This window comes from Melopsittacus undulatus, chromosome Z, assembly GCF_012275295.1.
Source record: "Melopsittacus undulatus isolate bMelUnd1 chromosome Z, bMelUnd1.mat.Z, whole genome shotgun sequence".
NCBI classification, from domain to species: domain Eukaryota; kingdom Metazoa; phylum Chordata; class Aves; order Psittaciformes; family Psittaculidae; genus Melopsittacus; species Melopsittacus undulatus.
This window is the reverse complement of record NC_047557.1, coordinates 83,738,763-83,759,127: the sequence shown is the minus strand read 5'-3', so window position 1 is coordinate 83,759,127 and position 20,365 is coordinate 83,738,763. Positions and strand designations below refer to the sequence as shown.

General features: G+C 37.5%; 1 protein-coding gene across 5 annotated transcripts in view; it reads right to left on the bottom strand.

Annotated features, from left to right (window-relative positions):
- Positions 1-1,273: 1,273 nt before the first annotated feature.
- Positions 1,274-20,365, bottom strand: part of CBFB (core-binding factor subunit beta) — a 41,994-nt gene continuing 22,902 nt past the window's right edge. For 2 of the 5 annotated variants that reach the window (XM_005152251.3, XM_031051907.2), the window contains 3 exons: positions 20,135-20,251; positions 15,026-15,121; positions 1,274-3,558 (listed from right to left, as the gene is read on the bottom strand). In XM_005152251.3, the coding sequence (XP_005152308.1) occupies positions 3,490-3,558; positions 15,026-15,121; positions 20,135-20,251 (282 nt within the window). In that variant the 3' untranslated portion in view covers positions 1,274-3,489. Of the gene's footprint in view, positions 3,559-14,994; positions 15,122-20,134; positions 20,252-20,365 lie in introns of all 5 variants that reach the window. The other 3 variants (XM_031051905.2, XM_031051906.2, XM_031051904.2) reach the window with 3 other exon arrangements.

Here is a 20,365-nt window from a genome sequence, read left to right as displayed (position 1 = left end):
TGGGGCTTCAAGCAACATGGTCTAGTGGAAGGTGTCCCTGCCTGTGGCAGAGGTTGGAACTGGATGAGCTTTGGGGTCCTTCCAACCCAAACCAGTCTTGGATTCTATGACTAATGTTTTAAAAATCCTCTTCTGCTGCAGGTGCCTCATGCAGGAGGCTTCTCAGATCCCCTCTGCTATTCATGCACCCAAGAGGCTACCTCTGGGAAAAAGTGCCTCTGTCCTTCAGACACCTCCCCTCAAAAAAAAGGCTTTATAAACAAGGTACCCATCCACTTGTGATGCACCTTGGGCAGCCAAGTGAATCATCATCCCTTGAGCTTGTGGAACAGTTATCCAACAGCTTTACTAACTGCTCCTTACAGATGCTTTCAAAATCAGCTGCTCTCATGGCACAGCCTACCGTACCTAACATCACTACCTGCTATCAGGAACATGTAATCATAGTAACGCAGTTCATCATTTATGTCTGTTTTAAGAGCTACCTCCATTCCAAACTGCAGTTTCTTCAGAAAAGCCACATATCTCGGTCAATGCCTGTTTCATAAGGCACTCTCCAACCTGTTTAGTCAGATTCTAAAGCATGAACGGTTACACTGTCCTTTTGTATGCGAACACCCAGTGGCAGACCCCAGCTATTCACAAAGCAATCCTCTACGTGATTTCAGAACATAACCATCCCTGAGGGTCAATATTATATACTTAAAAGTTATACCACCTGAAATTTTAGCAGCTTCACAGAAAGTTTCCAGGTGTAGCATGTACCATTCATATTTTATCCACAAGACTTCATCACATTGCCCCATTTCCTGAATTTCAGTGTGCAAATTACCTCGTTTCCCTCCTCATCCAAAGCACACAATTAGCATGGTTTAATGGCTGCTGTAAAAACATGGTCAGAAACAACTCTTCTAGAAGTGTGCACAACTTGCAATCCAGTGAGACAAATTTTCTTAGGGCTACTTGGAAAACATATCTCCTTCAGTAAGCACTGTATCACTTATATGAACCACAAGAGTTTTAGGGCAGAAAAACATGCATTTTCCCCAACATATGCCCTTATATTAAAGACTTTGCAAACCATGAACACCCTCTGGACAGTCCCTGAAAAAGGGAGGTCCTTGCTTCAATTCCACGACCGCTGGATGTCACTATTGCTTTACCCATTGTCACCAAGGCAGGCCTGCTCAGGCAGTAGGTTGGAAAATCACCCCATGAACACCTAACATATGGGAATGAACTGCCAAGATGTCAGAAATAAATTTACACTGACTTGTTTTCACTACACAGAGGTTTATTATGAAAGTTAAACATACAACACAAAAAGTGGCAAAAGCAAGCCTGTACCTTAAGGCAACTCTTACAGGAGATGAATTCAAGAAAGATGATGCAACTTCAGTTTAAATAGAAATCATGAAAAGTATCAAATTGCATCAATAACTTAAAATGCACTTTAAAAAGTCTGCACTAAGCAGCAGAGGGTAAGGGCTTGTAATCTTAATGCCAGCATTAAGATATCGAAAGCAGCAGAATGCTAAATGATAGGGAAAGTTCAGTATTTACACAAAGCAAGGTTAATATCTGATAGCATAATTTCCTGTGTACTCATGGTGTAAAACCACTGTCTGAAACGGTAGGAAAACCTTTTAAAATACATCTTCAGACTATTCCATCAAAAAATACACAAATGGCAGAGGAGCTCCAAGGCTAGGGATGCGTGTGTGGGCATGAGGGTGTCCCTTAAATAACTCACTGCAGAAATGCTTTAGAAAAATCCTTTCTTCAGGGGAAGAAGAGCAACAAGAATACGTGGCCACAGAGTGAAAAAGGTTTTTTTCAGGTGAATCACATTAAAATTGAAGTATCAAAATATTCTTATTTGATGACACTCTCACAGTTTACAGTTACTCACATTCTGATGTGAATGTTAAATATTCATATTATTAACATACAGTCTCCTTCACATTGACATCTGCTTACATTTCTGCAAGACCTCTTTTGCATCGTTTTGCCATTCGTGAGGAACGTAATTATCTTCATCATAGAATCTTAAAGTTTTAAAAGATTTAACTGTTCTAACCATACGGAGTTTCTACCTCCAAAATAATTGTTAGGATACTGAAGTCAGATCACCTATTAAAAAAAAAAAAAAGATTGCAGTGACATTTTAATTCATCAGGCTGTACAGGAAGCACCACACTTTAACAAATCCAAATTACATCATCACATTTCTGATTGATTTTCTTCAAATATTGGATGCAATGAAAAATTTGAAACAAGTCCATTCAGCATCACCCCAAATAAAACATGGTAATTCACACAGATTAATTAATCCCAAATCTTACCCTGTTAGAAAATGCAATATATACTGTGATGTAGTCTTAATGTACATAAGATTAAGAGAAGTGTCCTATGCATTGTATGAGATTCTCTGCACACAACCTTATCTTTTCACCATTCAGCGCAACTTTACAAAAAGCCTAAGATACAAAATACACTCAAAGCAACTATCTTAAACATGATTTAATACATATCACCTTTTGTCCCCAGTTGAATGTGCTGTTGAATCTGATTGTAGAGTTGCAGTATCCCTTTGAAGAACTAGTTAAAAAAATCCCTGAATAAAACAGAAGCCAGCCTGCGACTTCCTATGAGTTTCAGTAAAGTACTATATACAGGGGTAAAATAACCACCCAAACTCACTTGGTATCACAATAAAATCTGAGACAGATACTGGGGCAGAATTAATTATCAATGCATGAAAATTACATTTTAAGATTTTATCCTTTAAAAAGTGGAACAAATGAATTGTTAGCAGTTAAAAGCATACTGCAACTGTAGCATTTACAAACCCACAAAGTTTGAGAAAGGATTCCAACAGCTCTGATTCACTGGGTTTAGCTTGGAAATAATGCAAAATAATGTCAGCAGTTTTAAGAAGGTCTTGCAAATTTAGAAAAAGGAAAAGTGAAAGGAAGATAAGAATGCGTATCTAACATAAAGCAGGAGCACAGTAAAGACAATCAAAATTCCAAAAGCTCATATTAAAAAAAATAAGCTTGGAATGCATTGACTTCCAGCCATTTAAAAAAAAATCCAATCAAAAAACAAAACCAAAACAGAAAGAAGTTTTAAATCTGTAATATCTTGACCTATTTTTAAGCAACACATTTTATTACAGTTGAAAAAAATGGTTTTATAGCTGCGTAAGTTTCCATTTCACTAAAATAGTGCCAACGAAAATAAGTTTGCATAGAAAAAAACCCAAACTTTCAAACTGCCACTGGCTACATGCTTAAAATGGGAAATGCAGGTATTGTAACATAAACATAGTGCAAACCATGGCAGTTCGTGGTGATTCTGCCTGCCGCAGGTCAGGAAACAGACCATAGTATACCCAGTTATCACAGTCTCTGGTCTTTTATTAAATCCTTTGCCAAGTAGAAGCAATGCATGTGTGCAGACCCATGGTACACCTGCTGCTGTTGATTAACGTAGTTTGAGATCATCGCCACTTCCTAGATTAGATCCAGGACTAGGGTCTTGTTGTCTTCTTGCCTGAATTAATAAAGACATATTTAGCATCACAAAAAAAAAAAAGGAAAAATATTTAGAAGTTATCAGTTAATTTTTTCAGCATATTAACATGGCTAAGTCCATAAACAATTCTAAGGCACAAACTTTACATTTCTAGCAGTAACCACTGCATCAATTTCTAACATCACAATCACTCTTCCCCCGAACGCCAACAGGCCCCCAGAACCAACAGCAATCTTACAGAAGGGCTGTGGACCCAGTAGTGGGGTACCCTCCTCCCTCTGGAGGCACACAGAGCTCTGGCCTGGGAGCAGGAAAGGCTGGTGATCTGGGAAGTGAGTGTGCACACACATGTGCACACTCAGACTGCCTCAGAGGCTCTCCTGCAGCCAGGCTGAAACACTTCTCAGCACTGCTTCAACCATCAGCAAGAGACTTCCAAAATAGTTAGGCAACAATTTTGTCACTCTTCCTTCAAAATTGATTTCTTTCCTGTGAAATTCCCTTTTTTAACCTTTTCTGTAAATGTTTTCAGGATCAAGATTTTGGGGGAGAAAGGCTACGATGCAAGATGGCAGAGCATGTTACATCACTGCCAAATAGATCTCTCCTTAGTATTTTTATGTGAGAAACATTTACTTCAGCTTTGTCTGGAATAAACATGATATATAAATACATATGACATGATATACATAACACACTGGCATGATTTAAACTGTAGACTGACACACATTTTAACACCTGGGATTTAACCACTGCATACTTGTTTCCTTTGGTGCACCTGTGAAGTTAGCAACAATACAAAACTGAGACACTCAAGTACTTAATACAACCCTGTGTTAAAAAAAAAAAAGTTCTCCTTTAAATAAATTATTCTGTTAAACAGTTGGAGTCAATGGCATTTTAAAGAGGAAGTTAAGGATGGTAAGTTGTAACAGTATCAGTCACCACAAAAGACATCACTATCTCTCTGCCTACAGGCTGCTTTCAAGTAGCATACACAAATGCTGCAGGTAAATACTTTAAAATTCAAGTACATCAGTCTTTTAAAGCAATACTTCAACTCTGGGAATGTCTAATATATGCTAGCTGTTTTTTAAGACACTTCAGTGCAAAAACTTTATTTATCTTGTACAAAATTAATAGCTGGCACCTTGGCCCACCCCAAATGGTACTAGGGCCACCTCCCTTAGCTGGTGGGAGGCTTCACAACACAAGCATTATTCCATGTAGCTTCAATAGTCTCACCAGCTGCTGTAAGTTGCCACATTCGAGGCTTAAAAAAAAAAAAATTAAAAAAGCTCCTTTGAAAAACTTCTCCTATTTTGTTGAAAGAGAAAGGAACAGACTTAACCCTCCGGCACTTACAGCCAACGCCATCTTCCCCACTTTAGACTTCTCTCTGTTCACCTCTTCCTCCCTTACCTACTGTTCTTTGCCTGACTCATTTTACATTACTAGTACAATTGGTTAGCTTAACCCAAACAGAACTGTTTCTTTCTTCTCCCTTTTAAATACAGATTTAAAGTTACATTTTCCTTTCATGTGCAATGATCTCATTCTGAGGTACAAAGTTCATTCAATACATCCCACTAGTAATCAGCCTGTTCCCAGAGAATACAATTCCCTCTTGCCCATTCTTTAGTAGTTGTATTGCCATGCCTTTTTTGGAAGCACCCTCACTATTTTAAGTATCACAATTGCTACCTATTACATTTACGTATCCAGTATTGATGTTAGTTACATTTTAGGTATTTAGGGGTGAGATAATCTCACTCTGAACAGAGGCCATACTGGTCATACTCCAACTAAAGGAAACAATCTGATTTTCCTACATGCAGAAGAACTCTGAACAAGCCAACTTACACCACTGCTGGTGCACAAACCCACAGATTTCTCAGTAATCTTTCTGAAGAATCACATTAAACAGCTCTAATCACATGCAGTGCTGAAGATTTTAAGTGCTTAAGGGCATATTCCTTTCAGCCTCTGAAGCTGCTTTTACAAACTGCCCTCTTTGAAGAGATGCAGAATATTGGGAGAGGAACATTTAACTGAGTTTCACATTATTTCCAAAAGCCAGATCATTCAATTTGGACAGTCAAGATCACTGTGGAAAAGTCAACATGGGAAAGCTCACATTTTTTTTTTCTTCAACAGAAAACGGTGCTATGCAGACTTTTCTTAACACAAAATGGTTGTTCAATGAGTCTACACAGATACTGCCACACTAATTTAAGATTAATGAAAGCATAACAGTTCCATTTTGCATACTTTTACTGAACAGACTGTAACAAGATTTCTTCTGGTTTTAACTGCTGCCTCCTCCTGAAAGGTAACAAGGCAGGCACTATCTTTAAAAACTACAAAAAATATTACTTATACCAATCTAATTATCAATTTTATACTCTAGTTTTTTTTACACTTAGCTAGAAAAATACCAGTGAGTCAGCTGCTGCTATACTACTGCTCTAAAAGCAAGAGAGCTTCTTCTTCAGAAAACAAATCATATGCACAGCAACTTTATCGTCAAATTTCTATGAAGACTCTGAGGTACGGGCATATGGTTGCATTTATGCTTTGCCTAAAGAGGCCTTTTCTTTCAAAACATATGAAAGAATTCACATGATTCATGACCTCATTGCTACTTGCAGAGTTTGCAGAAGCCACTACTAAACAACTACCAGATTTACCCTTTCAAGTGATCTGCAAAAGGCATGACAAATTACCCTCAAACGTACCAAAAACAGTCATTACAATCTCTTACACTAGTACATGTGGATAAAGGTGTAATTTTGCATTTCAGTAAGTGGGAATTTACACAAGCAACTGCAACTTATTGAAATGACAGCTCTGTCTCAGACACCCTACTTTACTTGTGCTATATAACTATACAAGAAAATGCACATGTGAAACATGCTTATTCTACCAGCCACCATCCAGCCAAGGCATATGGGCATAATATGGAACAACTACAACTGTGCTTTTCATGCATTAAAAAGTAAAAGCATCATATATATCTACATATATATATATGTATATACAATAAGACCACTCATGAAACTGGAGAAATGACCTTGTATTCTACTGCTTGTAGAAGCAAGCATGTTTTAGACCGTCAGGCATGGGGTGGTATTTTTGTCTGATGATATGGACAAAATACAACTTCCATAAGATATGCAAGATGATCCTTAATACTCACTTGCAGGAGTGTGACTACCAGTATGGTAGAATGTGATAGCTCTCCTCAGTCTATTATAGGAAGCTAAAAGTTCACTTTTATGGATGTAAAATCTCAATTTCCACAATTTTCTCCATTTGGAGCCCCATACTCATAGCACAGGTAGTGAATCCTCTGAACTGCAGTATTTGCTGTGATTTTTTAAGTACTGCATACCTTGTGAAGCCATGCAGAAGGATGAGAACTACTCTGAGTGAATAATGAGCTCAGCTTGTCCAAGATTAAGGAGACTTGCTTCAATTAAGAAAGATGCATCTATCTTTGCCATTGGGAAATGGAATCCTGTGCCATGAGTCATGCATAATGAATCATGAAAAAACAGTAGTTATTCATCTTATCTCAGTATATTTCATTTTTCAAATGCTGATTTTCAATTTAAAGGAGCACTACCTCAAACATTGTTCATCTGTTATTTAGCTGAAGATTAACAACGTAAATTTTAAGTAGTACACAGATTCCACCAAGGCTGTGATTTTCCTAAAAATAAATGTATCTTAACAAACACTTCCTTCCAAATATCCTGAAGTTGAATAGTTAAATGTGATGGACACACAGGGAGTTTCAATACCCCCAGATACTTCACACGCCATTTAAAACCTCTGATGTTTGAAACAGTGTGATGACCAACAGAAAGAACTGCAGGAATGCATCTGGCAAAAAGACCATTTCAAAGCCTCCTCATGCTATTCTAGATTTATTCATCCTGAACTCATAATGCTGATGCTGTAAGAATAATAACATACTAACTGAAAAAAGTTACTAACAAAACCATTTTGCCTTGAGAGTACAACACAAGAAGCTGCAATGCTTTTACTCCTTTGCTCTCTTCAACCCTGTTATCTCTGAGCTTTTCCGAAGCTTAAATATAGCCTAACTGGTATGAGCTATAAGTCCTACCAAGAGAGTGATATAGGAATACTTACATTAATTTTCTTCTTAATAAATTAGATAGCTTGAAATCATCATGTCATTAACTTAGGATTGTGACTTTTCTGGACCACATTGGAGCATTTACATCTGTTACTGGGGCACATAGGAAAAAACTAACCTAAGGAAAATAGTGGTTAAGGAGGGTGGCACCCAAGCAGTTCCTCCAGCCAAGACAGTCGGACACTACCATCCTCTGGTCACTCAATCCTCATCCATGCTGCAGTTGATTGTGCATTTGACAGTGCTAATAAAACTCCTTAAGCTGGCTTTGAGAAAGCATCTGTAATTACCCCCTTTCAGTGCACACTCAAGAGGCCTTTGACACACCCAAGGAAACCAACTCCTTTTACCACCGGCTCATCAGGAAGGTAACACAGTTCCACCATGTGGTTTGCATGATAGCTCTGAGAAAGCAGAACTGGGAAAGTTGGAGGTAAATTCAGTAAGGATGGATAGGGCTGTCATGAAGATGGCCCTTCCTCTTGATGAATAACTTTAATACCAGCAGGCAAAATTGGGACCTTTGAATACTAGGCAGTGAAATCACAAGTACAACAATATGCACTGCATATGTAACTTGGGACACTGGTAAATGGGGAAGGAGGAGGGAGGTAATTTGAAGAAGGGCTGTCACAAGGAGTAGCCAAAACAAAGTCTCTCCACACACAACTCCACTGCAATTCTTTAATTGCATTCTGGCAACTCCATACTGCTGAAATGGACAGAGCAGATGCTTTATGTGCCTTGGCATCTGTCATCTATAATTTACTAAATAAGTGAAAAATCAGGGTATGTTATGAAAAACTAAACAGTGAACATTTGGATTCTCTTAGAAGGACTGTCAACCTCCTGAAAAGGATTTAAATAAAATACCAAAACAAATCACAAACCTGAGAACTCACTGCAGATACTTTTCAAAAAGCATACTACTGCAGGAAAAAAAAAAAAACAAAAAATCAAACCCAACAAAAAAACCCAACCCTCAGCCAAAAAAACCCAACCTGAAACACAGAGATCACCACTTAGAAATTGCTAGTTCCAATCAAGCACACCTCCATGTGAGCCCTTACTGCAGAAGACCCACATCAAGAAAAGAAACAAACTGAAAGTTCTTCTCTGAGCTGCTGTTTAGTAAGAACCTCTGCTGCAGAGGTTAAAATGCTACCCATATGTCTACTTCCGTCACCTTTACTCAATAGAAGAGGCAGAGAAACAGCCTTCTCAGATTAAAGTCAGCAAAACCAGGCCACTACTACACAGCAAGAATGAGAGCTTACGCATAACAGAACTTCTCTGGTCACAATCAGAGCCTGATGAAGTACCCTGTGTGCTTTCAGGTCTCTGTGGGGCTTGAATAGAGACTCTCCCTCTAAGTCTTTAGCTACAGCATCAAAGGGACCTACCTCATCATCACTACAGACTGTACCTACAACATGCTGGCACTCAGCAGGGGATATGATTTTTACCACATTCCCAGCAGGTGTAGCTATCAGTGTAAGACTGTGGCCCAGACCCAGTCTCTGGAGTTTGTCTGCTGGCCATAACAGACATTTTGCAGTCAACTCTCCTTTTCACTTGAACCTTGAAAGAAGTCGTCTTCATCTTAATTATGATGTCAAGCACCACTTAATGGAAAGCAGTCTCGAATTTGGTGAGAGATCTGGATGTTAGACTAAAGGACTTGTAGAACAATTAATGTTATAAAGTTTATGCTGAAAGTCAAAATAAACAATTTTCTTGACAAAGGCCATAGATAAAAATCATTTAGCACCTACTTCCATCAAGATTTCCTTTCAAGCCTCCAACAGTCTACTTCCTAGAAACAGAGTACTCCTCACTAAACACACACATCAATCGTGTTATATGCTGAGTCTGCTCTCCCACCACCAGCTGCAGAGTTACAGATGACAAGACCAGGCCAAGGAGCATAATTTTCTTACCAGCCCTGATGCACTCTCTTGCCTGAAAACGGCTGCATCTCTGTTTAAAAGCTATTATGAAATACAGATTCTGGTACCACCACATTGGTAACTGGAAAAACAGGAAGCAAAGAAAGGAAGCAGCATAGCAAATGTATAGCTCAAGAGCTTCACTAAAGACTGAAATTTTTACTTTTGTATGAAAACTTATTTTCCAAGGGAAAAAAAAGTTAAATTCTCCCTTTTAGAAAGTATTGTTTGAAAGCTCGCATAAAGGTTATAAATTTATAATTAATATTGATTGTCTCCAGACAGTATTCATCTGTTGCTCAGCCCTTTTCTAACCTTCATTGACTGCAAGAAGATGCTTATATTACAGTATTGCCTGATTTGCAAGATTGATCTCCTCTGTACTACCCTCACCATTGATTCTGTACAGCACAAATTGTTTTTGTGAGATATGCATTCCATAGCACTTCTACATAAGTACCAGTTATTGAAAAGTTCTTGTAAAGTAAAGAAACAATCTAGTCTTAACCTTACTGGCCTACTTGTACTGCACTCACATTGTAGAGCCTTTTGAGGCAATGCATCACACACACATTAATCTGTTTTCTAAAAATTGTGTTGTATTCATCCTGAATATAAACATGTCACATTATATATATATGTATATATATATATATACACATATACTCATAATACAAACACTTATACATACACAATCATGCATCAAGTCTGCACTATTCACCACATAAGAAGAATTAACATTTGGGGTTTCTTTCCATCCAAAAAGCTGTATTACAGGTTATACTATTTTCATATTGTCAGTTTTGAGAGTATGTATTTTAAGTGTGAACATAAAATATATAATTCTACTCATTAAAAGCCCTAAAAATCAGAGAGTTTGATAAGGATGGGAGAAAGAAGGGAAAAAACACAACAAAACAAAAACAAAAAACCCAATGTTATCACAATACTGTATTTTCTTCTGAAGCCAGTTCTATTTGACAAAAATTAGAGCATTTATATATATACACTAGTCGTTTCATCCTAAATTCCACACCCCCCCTTCTTTTTTTAATAAAAGAGAAGATAACTTCACTGTCTAGAACCTTGGAAGAATAGGAAAGTTAGTTCTACTACTTTTCTTTCTTCTTCTTCTCCAGCACAATGAAGGATTTTAAATGAGAATTTCATGCAGTACTGTTAAATGGCTCTGCTTAGCCATTAACATAATTTATATTTAGCATAAGCCCACAGTCAGACAAATTGCTAGATTAGACTGTTTCAGGGAAGAGCAAGCCACTCTGCCTCTTTACTCATGGTGTTGCTAAAATAAAGTGCACGGCAGTAGCATGGGAAATGAACACAACACAGAAAAATTATTTTAAAAGATGCTGGTTGAACAGAATTACATTGTAAAACTGAGACAAGATCCAACCCTCCTCCAAAAATGGAGCAATCTGAAGAACATCCCTGGCTAAGCTCAAGAGTAGCAGAGTAAGACAAACTGTGCACTCGAACAGATCACTTAAAAACTGAAGTTACAGTTTGCCTATACAAAACAAACTTTTAGGAAGACAACTATCTGCACACAGCAACATACGAATTGGCCTCTTCTCTTTACCTACACCCTTGAAATCCACCGCTTTGTACCTGCTGCTCCAGTGAAGAGCTGCAGGAGGCACCTGCTTGATGCTTTTCCTGACTGAACACATGCTGTTACTTTCAATGTATTCTAATTTCATCAACTTGGAGCTGTTTTAATTCTCTCATTCTGGACAGTGTAATGCACACTACTATGGTCAGAACACCAAACAAAAAGCAGAAGTTTGTGCTGGAAGATTCAGGTACATCTAGACAGCAACCTCACTGATTTCTGTAGAACGCTTTTCATCCTGACACTCAACTGTGGTTATTCATATTGAAAACACAGCATAACAACTAGACTATCCTGTTGCATTTCAGTTGATAAAGAAGTAATGAAAATTAAGCATCTGCCTTGCTGCTATTCCTTTAGCTTTCTCAATTTCTTCTGTTAGTCTGGCAAAGGCAAATGTACAAGTACTTCAAATTCATATACCTGTTCAGTGGCATCAGTTCCAGAACACATCCCTAAAGAAATAGCCTTGGACCAAGTTCCCTATTGTAAAGCACTTGCTCATGGAAAAAGAATTTTCCCTTAGTGGTATGAAGCCACTAAATACTGCAATTTGGCCAAGTTGGTCTGTGTTCCTGAACTGACAAGACTTCACGCAATCATTTATTTTTACCGTAGACTTTAACTGGGGATAAAGTCTTCCCTCATGTGTATCATTAAACATTTACTGTGTCAGCATTCCAACGTTTTTGTGGAAGTTAAAGCCATAGGAATTCATTATTAATTTTGAATGCATTAATTAAAAACACTCACTGACTTCAAAAGCATCTTTGAAACAAAAGAATCCTGAACAGAGAGGCAGTATCTGCAGTTTCTGATGTGACCAAGCTATGCAAGTTGGTAAGAAAAACCCCAAAGCATCTTGTATTGCAAACTGAAATACTGAAAATACAATAGAACACTGTTCATCACAAAGGCACTTAAATCTCAATGAAAATTCCCAAATCCAGTCATACCTATTTACATTACCATGCTGTAACTACACAGAAATCTGATCAAGTTCTGGAAATTCAAGCACAAACTATCAACCACTACTGATTCTGCCCTCAGATGCAAAGAAAATGTTCATTAAAATAAAAGATCTGTTGTTCTAATGAACTCATCAACGGAAGTGACATTATGTGATGAAAGGAAGGCAAACAAACCTGATGGCACTCAAGAGGGTTTTCTTGATGGTGTCTTTTTCGGTTGGGTTTCTTTTTTTAGCATACTTAAAAATTGAAATTAGTAGAGCGATTAGTCCTAAGCTGTTACTGCACTTGCTATTCCTCCCACCTTTTAAGTATCACCATTCTAATATCCAATGCCACATACAAACCATTTGTATCGTTTCCAACAGCTTTCACTGATGACTCCTAGGTAAGGATATACCACTTTGTTTTAGAAGCCTACAAAGAGACTTAAGACTAGGGAATGTTATTTATACAGCCTCTTTTCTGTGTAAGAAAAGAACTGAATCTGATCATTTTCATATGCTGCCAGGCTTTGGGTGGATAAATGTTTCCAAACAGCTGGCGCCTCTGTTTTGAGTAGGAGTGGGTGGAATATTGCAGGATTCCCCTTCCCTCCCCCACTGAAGCAGAATCTGGTCTCTATTAAAGGCATTTTAGCCATAATTCTGTTGTCTAGAATATCCTGATTTTATACAGTGTTGAAATTTCTACAATAATCATTAACATTGATGAGATCCTGTCCAGGGCTGGCAATTCTGAATTTTACTGCCCATGTTTAGCAGGAAAGAAAAATCTTCAGTTTTAGGAATGATGAAAGTTGTATAGCTATCATATTGAAGAGATTATACTGAGGGCATCTTCCTCTGTGTGTAGTGTAACATGCATAAAAATTTACTCAGCACACTCAGAAGCTACTTTTTCTAGCCATAAAACCTTCAGTACAACCAAAGGCACTATTTCACTACTGAAATTAGACAAACAGTACACCATACAGTTTGGACTAATGTTTTTATAGCTGTCAGCAACACAATTGTCAATAGGGTACATGCTGACCAAGCATGTAGGCATTGGAAAGTTTTGTACAGGCCACAAATACAACATAGGAATACACGTTTCTACGTTACTTTCGATTGAGAATCCTGTATGATGAGCATGAGCACCTTATGTAAGTGCTTACTGATTAAAGTTCATTTGATTCTCCCCAACACTGCATTAGAATACAACTGAAGTGAAAGTCAGGGAAACAATGGTTTGGAAACCTGATTCCTCCTTAGGAATGCATTGTAAGTCTATCCCAGCTCTCTCCCCTGCCCTACCCCAAAGATCACTATTTTTATTCAGTCTTAAGATTCAGAGTGCAAAATCTCATCTGTAAACATTCCAAACATGTGGCCAAACATACAAATGAAAAACTGAAATGTAAAAAAAAAAAAACAACAGAACTACAAGTAATTGAGACAAACAATCTCTTGGTTATAAATATTAAACATGTACAGTAAAATATAAAGTATGCATAAAAATGTATTACAGTTATTAAAAATCTGTATTCTACATCACAAATTTGAAGCACCTTTTGACAATATTTTTCATTCTCCTTAAACATATTTCAAGTGAGTGATTTTTGCCTTTACTTCCTTTCTGTAGGTGATCTAAACCAGTGCTTTAGAGCTGGCACAATAACTATTGCTGCAGCAAGGCCTCCAAGGCAAGGATTTTACCTTAACTACACAGCTGATACCTGAGCTAGCTACATCAGTGTTTGCAAGGAGAGGCACACCAGCCATTCCTTCAAAGTGAGAAGTATTGCTCTTTGCATCTGCTTCTTCTCCTCTCATTCTCATGCCAATGTTTTCCAATTGCACTTTAAAGGGAAAAAAGCCTGTCTAATAATCTCAATTATTCATAAGGATGCCAGAAAAGTAGCCTAGTAGTAACAACAGAATTTTCTGAAAACCTAAGAAGCAGCATATTGATCACATTTGATTATAATAAAGTCAGGCTGTACTGATGAAGCAGGAAATAAAAACCACAAAGTTAGTAAAGGTAAGAAATTTAAAGTGCTTCTTTTTTATCCCTACAGCCTGTCTCAACTTGCAAACTCTCCTTACGCATTACCCATCCTCTTACACCTCCTGCCTTTCTGACATGTCAGAGCAGCTGGTTTCCATTCTCTTTCCTGGCTCCTCTTTGCCTGATCCCACTAATACCTGCTCTCATCAAGAGAGAAAAAGATTCAAGACCATGGGGCCCTAGAGAAGCCAAGAACAGGATAAGGGGAACTACACAGGTGAAACAGAGGAGTAAGACTCCCTGCCAGTAAGAAAAATGTGAGAGGTAAATAAAACCAGGCTGTAAAGAAAGCAGACTGTGGCATCTGTCATTACCCTGGTAATGTTTTCCACAGCACAGGGTAGTGAGCTACAAAATTACGTGCCCACAGCTCCCAAAGCCCTTCCTGTGTCTGTAAGAACTGCATGGTGGAAAAGATCCCTCCTCTGCTATTAAATCAGTTGAGAGAGATATAACAGCTCTGTGACCAAATGAACTGAAATGTACCCTTGAAGCTTAAGTACCCACAGAGATTATCTACAGAAAGAATAAAGGACAAAAATCAGAGAATTCTTATCAAAACTTGAAATTCATGTTATGAGTTAAAAACAATGTATTTTGCAATTTTTAAATGACAGCAAACACACAAACAGTACAGACAAACAAATGAAAACAAATCTGAAGGTTTTGGAAAGTACTAACCAGTTACTGACAGCAGCTGTGAAACCCTCACCTCCATTTCCTCACGATGAGACCTGTCTCTATCCTCAAATTCACGAGTTCTCCGCCGAGCTTCTTCAAAGGCTTGCTGTGCCAATGCATCCTCCTGCTACCAAACCAGACAACAGAGTGACACAAGGGGCTATCCTCGTTTCTACCAGATCACATTTCTTTTGAATTTTATGAAACACTTAACAGCAATTACAAGAATGTCCTACAGAATCTGCTAGGATACAGACAAGTTCCAGCAAACGCCAATGTAGGTTAATGAAATAATACTCACCTTCCTCACTGCAGTAGAGATCCAAAGCTGCAACACAGCTACTACTAAAACACATTTTCAAAGGAGACCTGCTGTTCCAAAATATTTTAAAATGCTGTTTTCTTTTAGAGCTAGAAATTCTCAAAAGTTACGTGAAAGACACAATGCATTTTATTCTTATGAAAGTCATTCTGAAGGCAGTATTCACAGGTATGTCTAAGACAGTTCACCAGTATTATTATATAAATAATGTTTATTATCTTTCATTTAAATGATGAACTTAATTATCTTTCATTTAAATTACGAAACCCAAAAAAACCCTCAATTTTACCAAAAGCTGCTGAAGGTGCATCAGTAGAAACATTTGTGATCTTTACGTAAAATTTAAATTGTTTAAACTTAGATGCATAAGAAAATGCAAAGTGGAAGTTATTACTGTACTAATTTGTGCACATTCCCATTCAATACAGAAGAAACCTGTAGGTTTGACAGCCCTGTTTTATTCCAACAACGGCTTTTGAACAGGAATGCATTTATAGTAAAAAAAAAATTTAAAATAAAGCGTTATCAATATGTAACCCATTGTTAATTGGGTTACAAAAAAATTCTCTTAAAGAGACTATTTATAGCCCAAATTTTGATCAGAATTAAAATAGATGGCTTTGTTCCCCAACAGAATTTTCAAGTGCTCAGAATGGAGGAGACATGTCTAAAGAGCTTCCACAAAACAGTAAAGGATAAACTGTATTGGCTTTCCCTCCTCCGAACTCCTCAGCTATACGTACTACTAACACTGTTTATGATTCCCAGATACATGCAAATGTTTTTTTTCAAATTAATAGTTTTATTTTAAAGAAGTAAAATCCTAACCTTGACTGTTAGAGGACACAAGCATGTTAAGAGCCCAACTAGGGATTAAGTGCATACATTTTTTAATTTAAGATAAAGCATCCCTAGTCTGAGAGAACGTTAAATTGCCTTTTTTGCCGCTGGCACAACGGTGCACCCTGAAGCTACTTTGTGAAATGATGTGAATGAGTGCCCCCCGTGGCCTAACACACTTAAATACAAACATCTGCCAATCAACAACTCTGCACAGACAGCTCCCCAGAAAGTTACATCAAAAGGCAATGTTTAAAGCTGCCAATAAGATGACATTTTAACACTACCTACTATTTTTAAGAGTAGAATTTGGCCCTTACAGTTTAATGTTTGCACATGCATAGAAACCACAGTCAGACAGTGGAAAGTAAGTTTGTTCTTAATAATGCAGCAGGACAGAAGTAAGATACATATGCTTGTCTCCTAGTTGACTACAGAAAATATACCTTATTTCTTATTTACGAATATTACATGTTTAACACCCTATTTCTTTTGACCCTGTTTATAAACATAAAGTGTATTTTTTTTAATACAAGTTTTTTGCATTTTACCACCTTAAAGTGGTAATAAAATAAAAGACTAACATAGCCTCAGCCAGAATACTGCACAAGAATGGTCATAACCAAAAGAAATTAAATTAGAAATTCATAAGGAAAAATATCAGTATGTTGACATCTAGAACAAACACATGTTGACAGCTGAAACACTGGTTTACTAATGTCTGAGAAAAGGGGAGAGGGGAAGCATCAGAACTTAGTTTTTTAAGAATAAAAAAAAAATCTGCTCTACCTCTGGTGATAACAGAAACCAACAAACACCTCAGGATCTTGTACAACAACAATTTAACAAATTTTTTTCAAATGTCACTCATATCTAGTAATTATAGCATAGTGAATTCAGCTGTATGAGACCAAATAATTTATCCACCTTCATTTTAATCAGTGAAAATGCTTCTGGTATGAATTTATTCAGAAAAGAAGCAGCAAAACATGAGCTATATTCAACATGAGAACAGAACAGAATAAACCCCCCAATGCAGACAAACAAAAAACAAGAGAAGCTTAAACCCTCCTCCTCCACTCATACACATTACTCCTGCAGCAGCCTGGTAAGAAAACACTGTGAAAACAACCATCACTTTTAACTAGGCATAGCAAGAATGCTCTATTACAGAAGAGATACAAAAGTGCTGAAGACAGAAACAGCCTTTTGATGACCCCCAAGACAAATATCAAATCCAGAGAAACTTCAGCCCCAAACAGGGAAAGATACTCAAGCACATATGCAGAGGTTTTTGTGTGTTAGCCCACTGAAGTCTTAACAAGCTGCTGAATCTGGGCCTCTCATAACAAAAAGACAGCTTAGTAGTCAGACACGAACAGGCTGTGAATGAAACGGAAAGAACACTAGCTTAAAAGTTAAATTTTAAATACTTCACTGTCATGCATGTCTTTTCTCTTTCTGAAACATTTTTGACCTGAAGGGTAGCATAATTTCCAAAGTGTAGCAGCAAAAAAAAATTTATTCATTCACAGTATTAGTAAGTAGTAAAAGATACAAACATGCAGGTTTTTTTTTATTTCCATTTAAGAAAGTTTTTTATATTAATATTAAATATTAGTATTTAAATATTTAATAAATATTTAAGAATTCTTTTATTTAAGAGTTTCTATTTGCATAAGAGAAAGCCCTCTAGAAAACAGGAGTACAGGGTGCATATGGGTGTGTGCCTGAATGCCAACAGGACCTCTTGTTACAAAAGACAAGTGGGTACCCACAAGCACTATGCTGGACAGTATGAGGCACTTTAACCCCTTCTGACAGTGTTATTTCGGTATCAAAGTCAGCAGTTAGGTCAACTGTCACTGGCAATATTAAAAGTTATAAAAAAAGGAAGCAAAATGACAGATACAGGAAAAAGGAAACTGAAGAATGCAGAAGATTGCCCAAACGTTTACAATATTGACAAATACAAGGGTGCATTTACTTTTGTGTCTCTAGTGCCTTATGACACTGGGAATTTTTAGGTACTACTACTGCAGCAAATAAAACAACCAGTGACCTCTCTGCAATCACTGAGAAGCACAGACTGAAGACAAATTATAACTGCAACTGAGGGAAGGCATATCTCTGTAGAACCACACCATGTAATACCTCCAGCTCAGCACCCTGTACCCAAAACTCAAGCAAGCCCTGACACGTGAAAGCATGCAAACACCCCCCCTCCCCTCCCCCCAAAAAAAGAAAAAACAAAAAAAAACCCAAACCACCTTAAACACAACAAAACAAAAAGGCTAAATAACATGCTCAGTGCACAAACACTCTCTTGAAGGCAACAGAAAGGAATTCTCAAGTGTAGTTAAAAAAGCATATACAGGAACTAAAATAAACCAAGAGCATGCAAAGACATTTATCAGGAAATTAAAAAAAGAAATTGAACCCACAAGTCACCTGACTACCCTTTCTGGAAGGGTTCCCACTTTTTTCAGGAACTATCCAATTCTGGAGAAGAATGTCACTATCTGCTTCTGAGAGAACATCCAAATCAGTCTCATCTCAGTCCAAAAGTTATGTGATTTAAATGTTAAGTATCAAACTTCATAGCTAGAGCTCAAGAACCTCGGCATTTATTCTGTACAGCCCTCAGGGGTCTACGTCTGACCTCACTGTGGAAGCTGTTATAGTCTAAAGGTCTTTTAATCAACAGCTTCTACAGCAGTTAACTCTCCAAGGAATACACTGGAACTTAGCTAGATCAAAATGCCAGCACCCAGCTTTGGAAGAAGTTAATGCTACAGCAAATAGCAGCATTCCAGTAAAAGCTTGGTTCTGTGGCTTTTCCCATGGATTAACAAAAGGAGGCACTGAATATTCTCAAAATAGCATAGCATACCCTCTCTTTCAAGGCATCTTGAAGAAAGCTTGAGGGGCTGTGACTATTTCACAGACACTCTTTGGACACAAAGTATTTCTACTTAACCCAGAACACAGTCACAATGACATGATCTCATTAATGTGCAAGTTGGCTTCTTCAGTTAGGGAGAGGCAGGGCACCCCAAAACTTGCAGCTATTCATACCTCCATGTAAAAAAAATACAAAAAAAACCCCCTTGTACACAGACTCACTTTGGACTTTTTCTTCATATAGTTCTAACATTTCTAAATTATCAAACTACAGAAATGAACTGCTGAGTTCATCACAAAATAAGAGATTAAAATCATTACTACACCCAATTTACTATCCACTGTGTGGAAGCCCTCACAAACCTGGTATAGATGGTTTTAGTATCAGTTTGGTAACTTTGCTACAAAACTACATCTCAAAAGCAAGGATGCATCTCAAGTCTGACAAAATTAAGGAACACTACAGCTGAGTAAGTGAACCTTATATATGTGATATGTACTTAAAGTTATTTCCTCTGTGTTTACTTTGCTCTTGTGCATGTCAACAAATTCAGTCACTAGACAAATCACTTTGGTGGTAGGAAGCAAGCAGACAGGAAGCAGGTTCTCAAAAACTGCCATACCTTAACAGAGCAGAGACAATCACTATTAAAGAGATGATAAAATACTACTCATCCTCCCCCATATGTAATAAAACAAAAAGATACTTCAAAACCCCAAACACCCTAAAATAAATTGCTAAAACAGACCAGCCAGTTGAATCATTACTTATTACAGACATAGCTTTTCAAGTACTTCACGATGTACTACTCTAGCATAGGAACAGTGCTAAATCACCCACAAAGCTGTAAACTACGGATGACTCCTGCCCCTAATATTTTGATCTGATTTAAAACACTAGTTTAACTACAACCACTTATTTCTGAGCTTCTGTACTGTGAGTTTTCTTTGGAATTAGTACTCTAAAGTGCAGGCAGGAAACAAGCACATTAGAACATGTGATCACTACCTGTGTGTTTCCTTCCAGAACAGAAGAATGTCTAAGGCACAGTAGTTATGGGCAGACTTTCTTACCTGTGCTCTCTCTTCATCAAATTCCAGGCAGCCCATACCATCCAGTCTCTGAAGATCTATCCAGCCTTTCCAGATTACACAAACACCATTAAGAATCATAGGTGCCTTCAAGTACACCTGAAATAAAAGCAAAACAGATGCTATAAATTTAAAAGCATTTGCACACATGCCTGCACAGTGACAATACTGATGCAGGAAGCTTCTATACATATTCTCACAAGAACTTCCAAA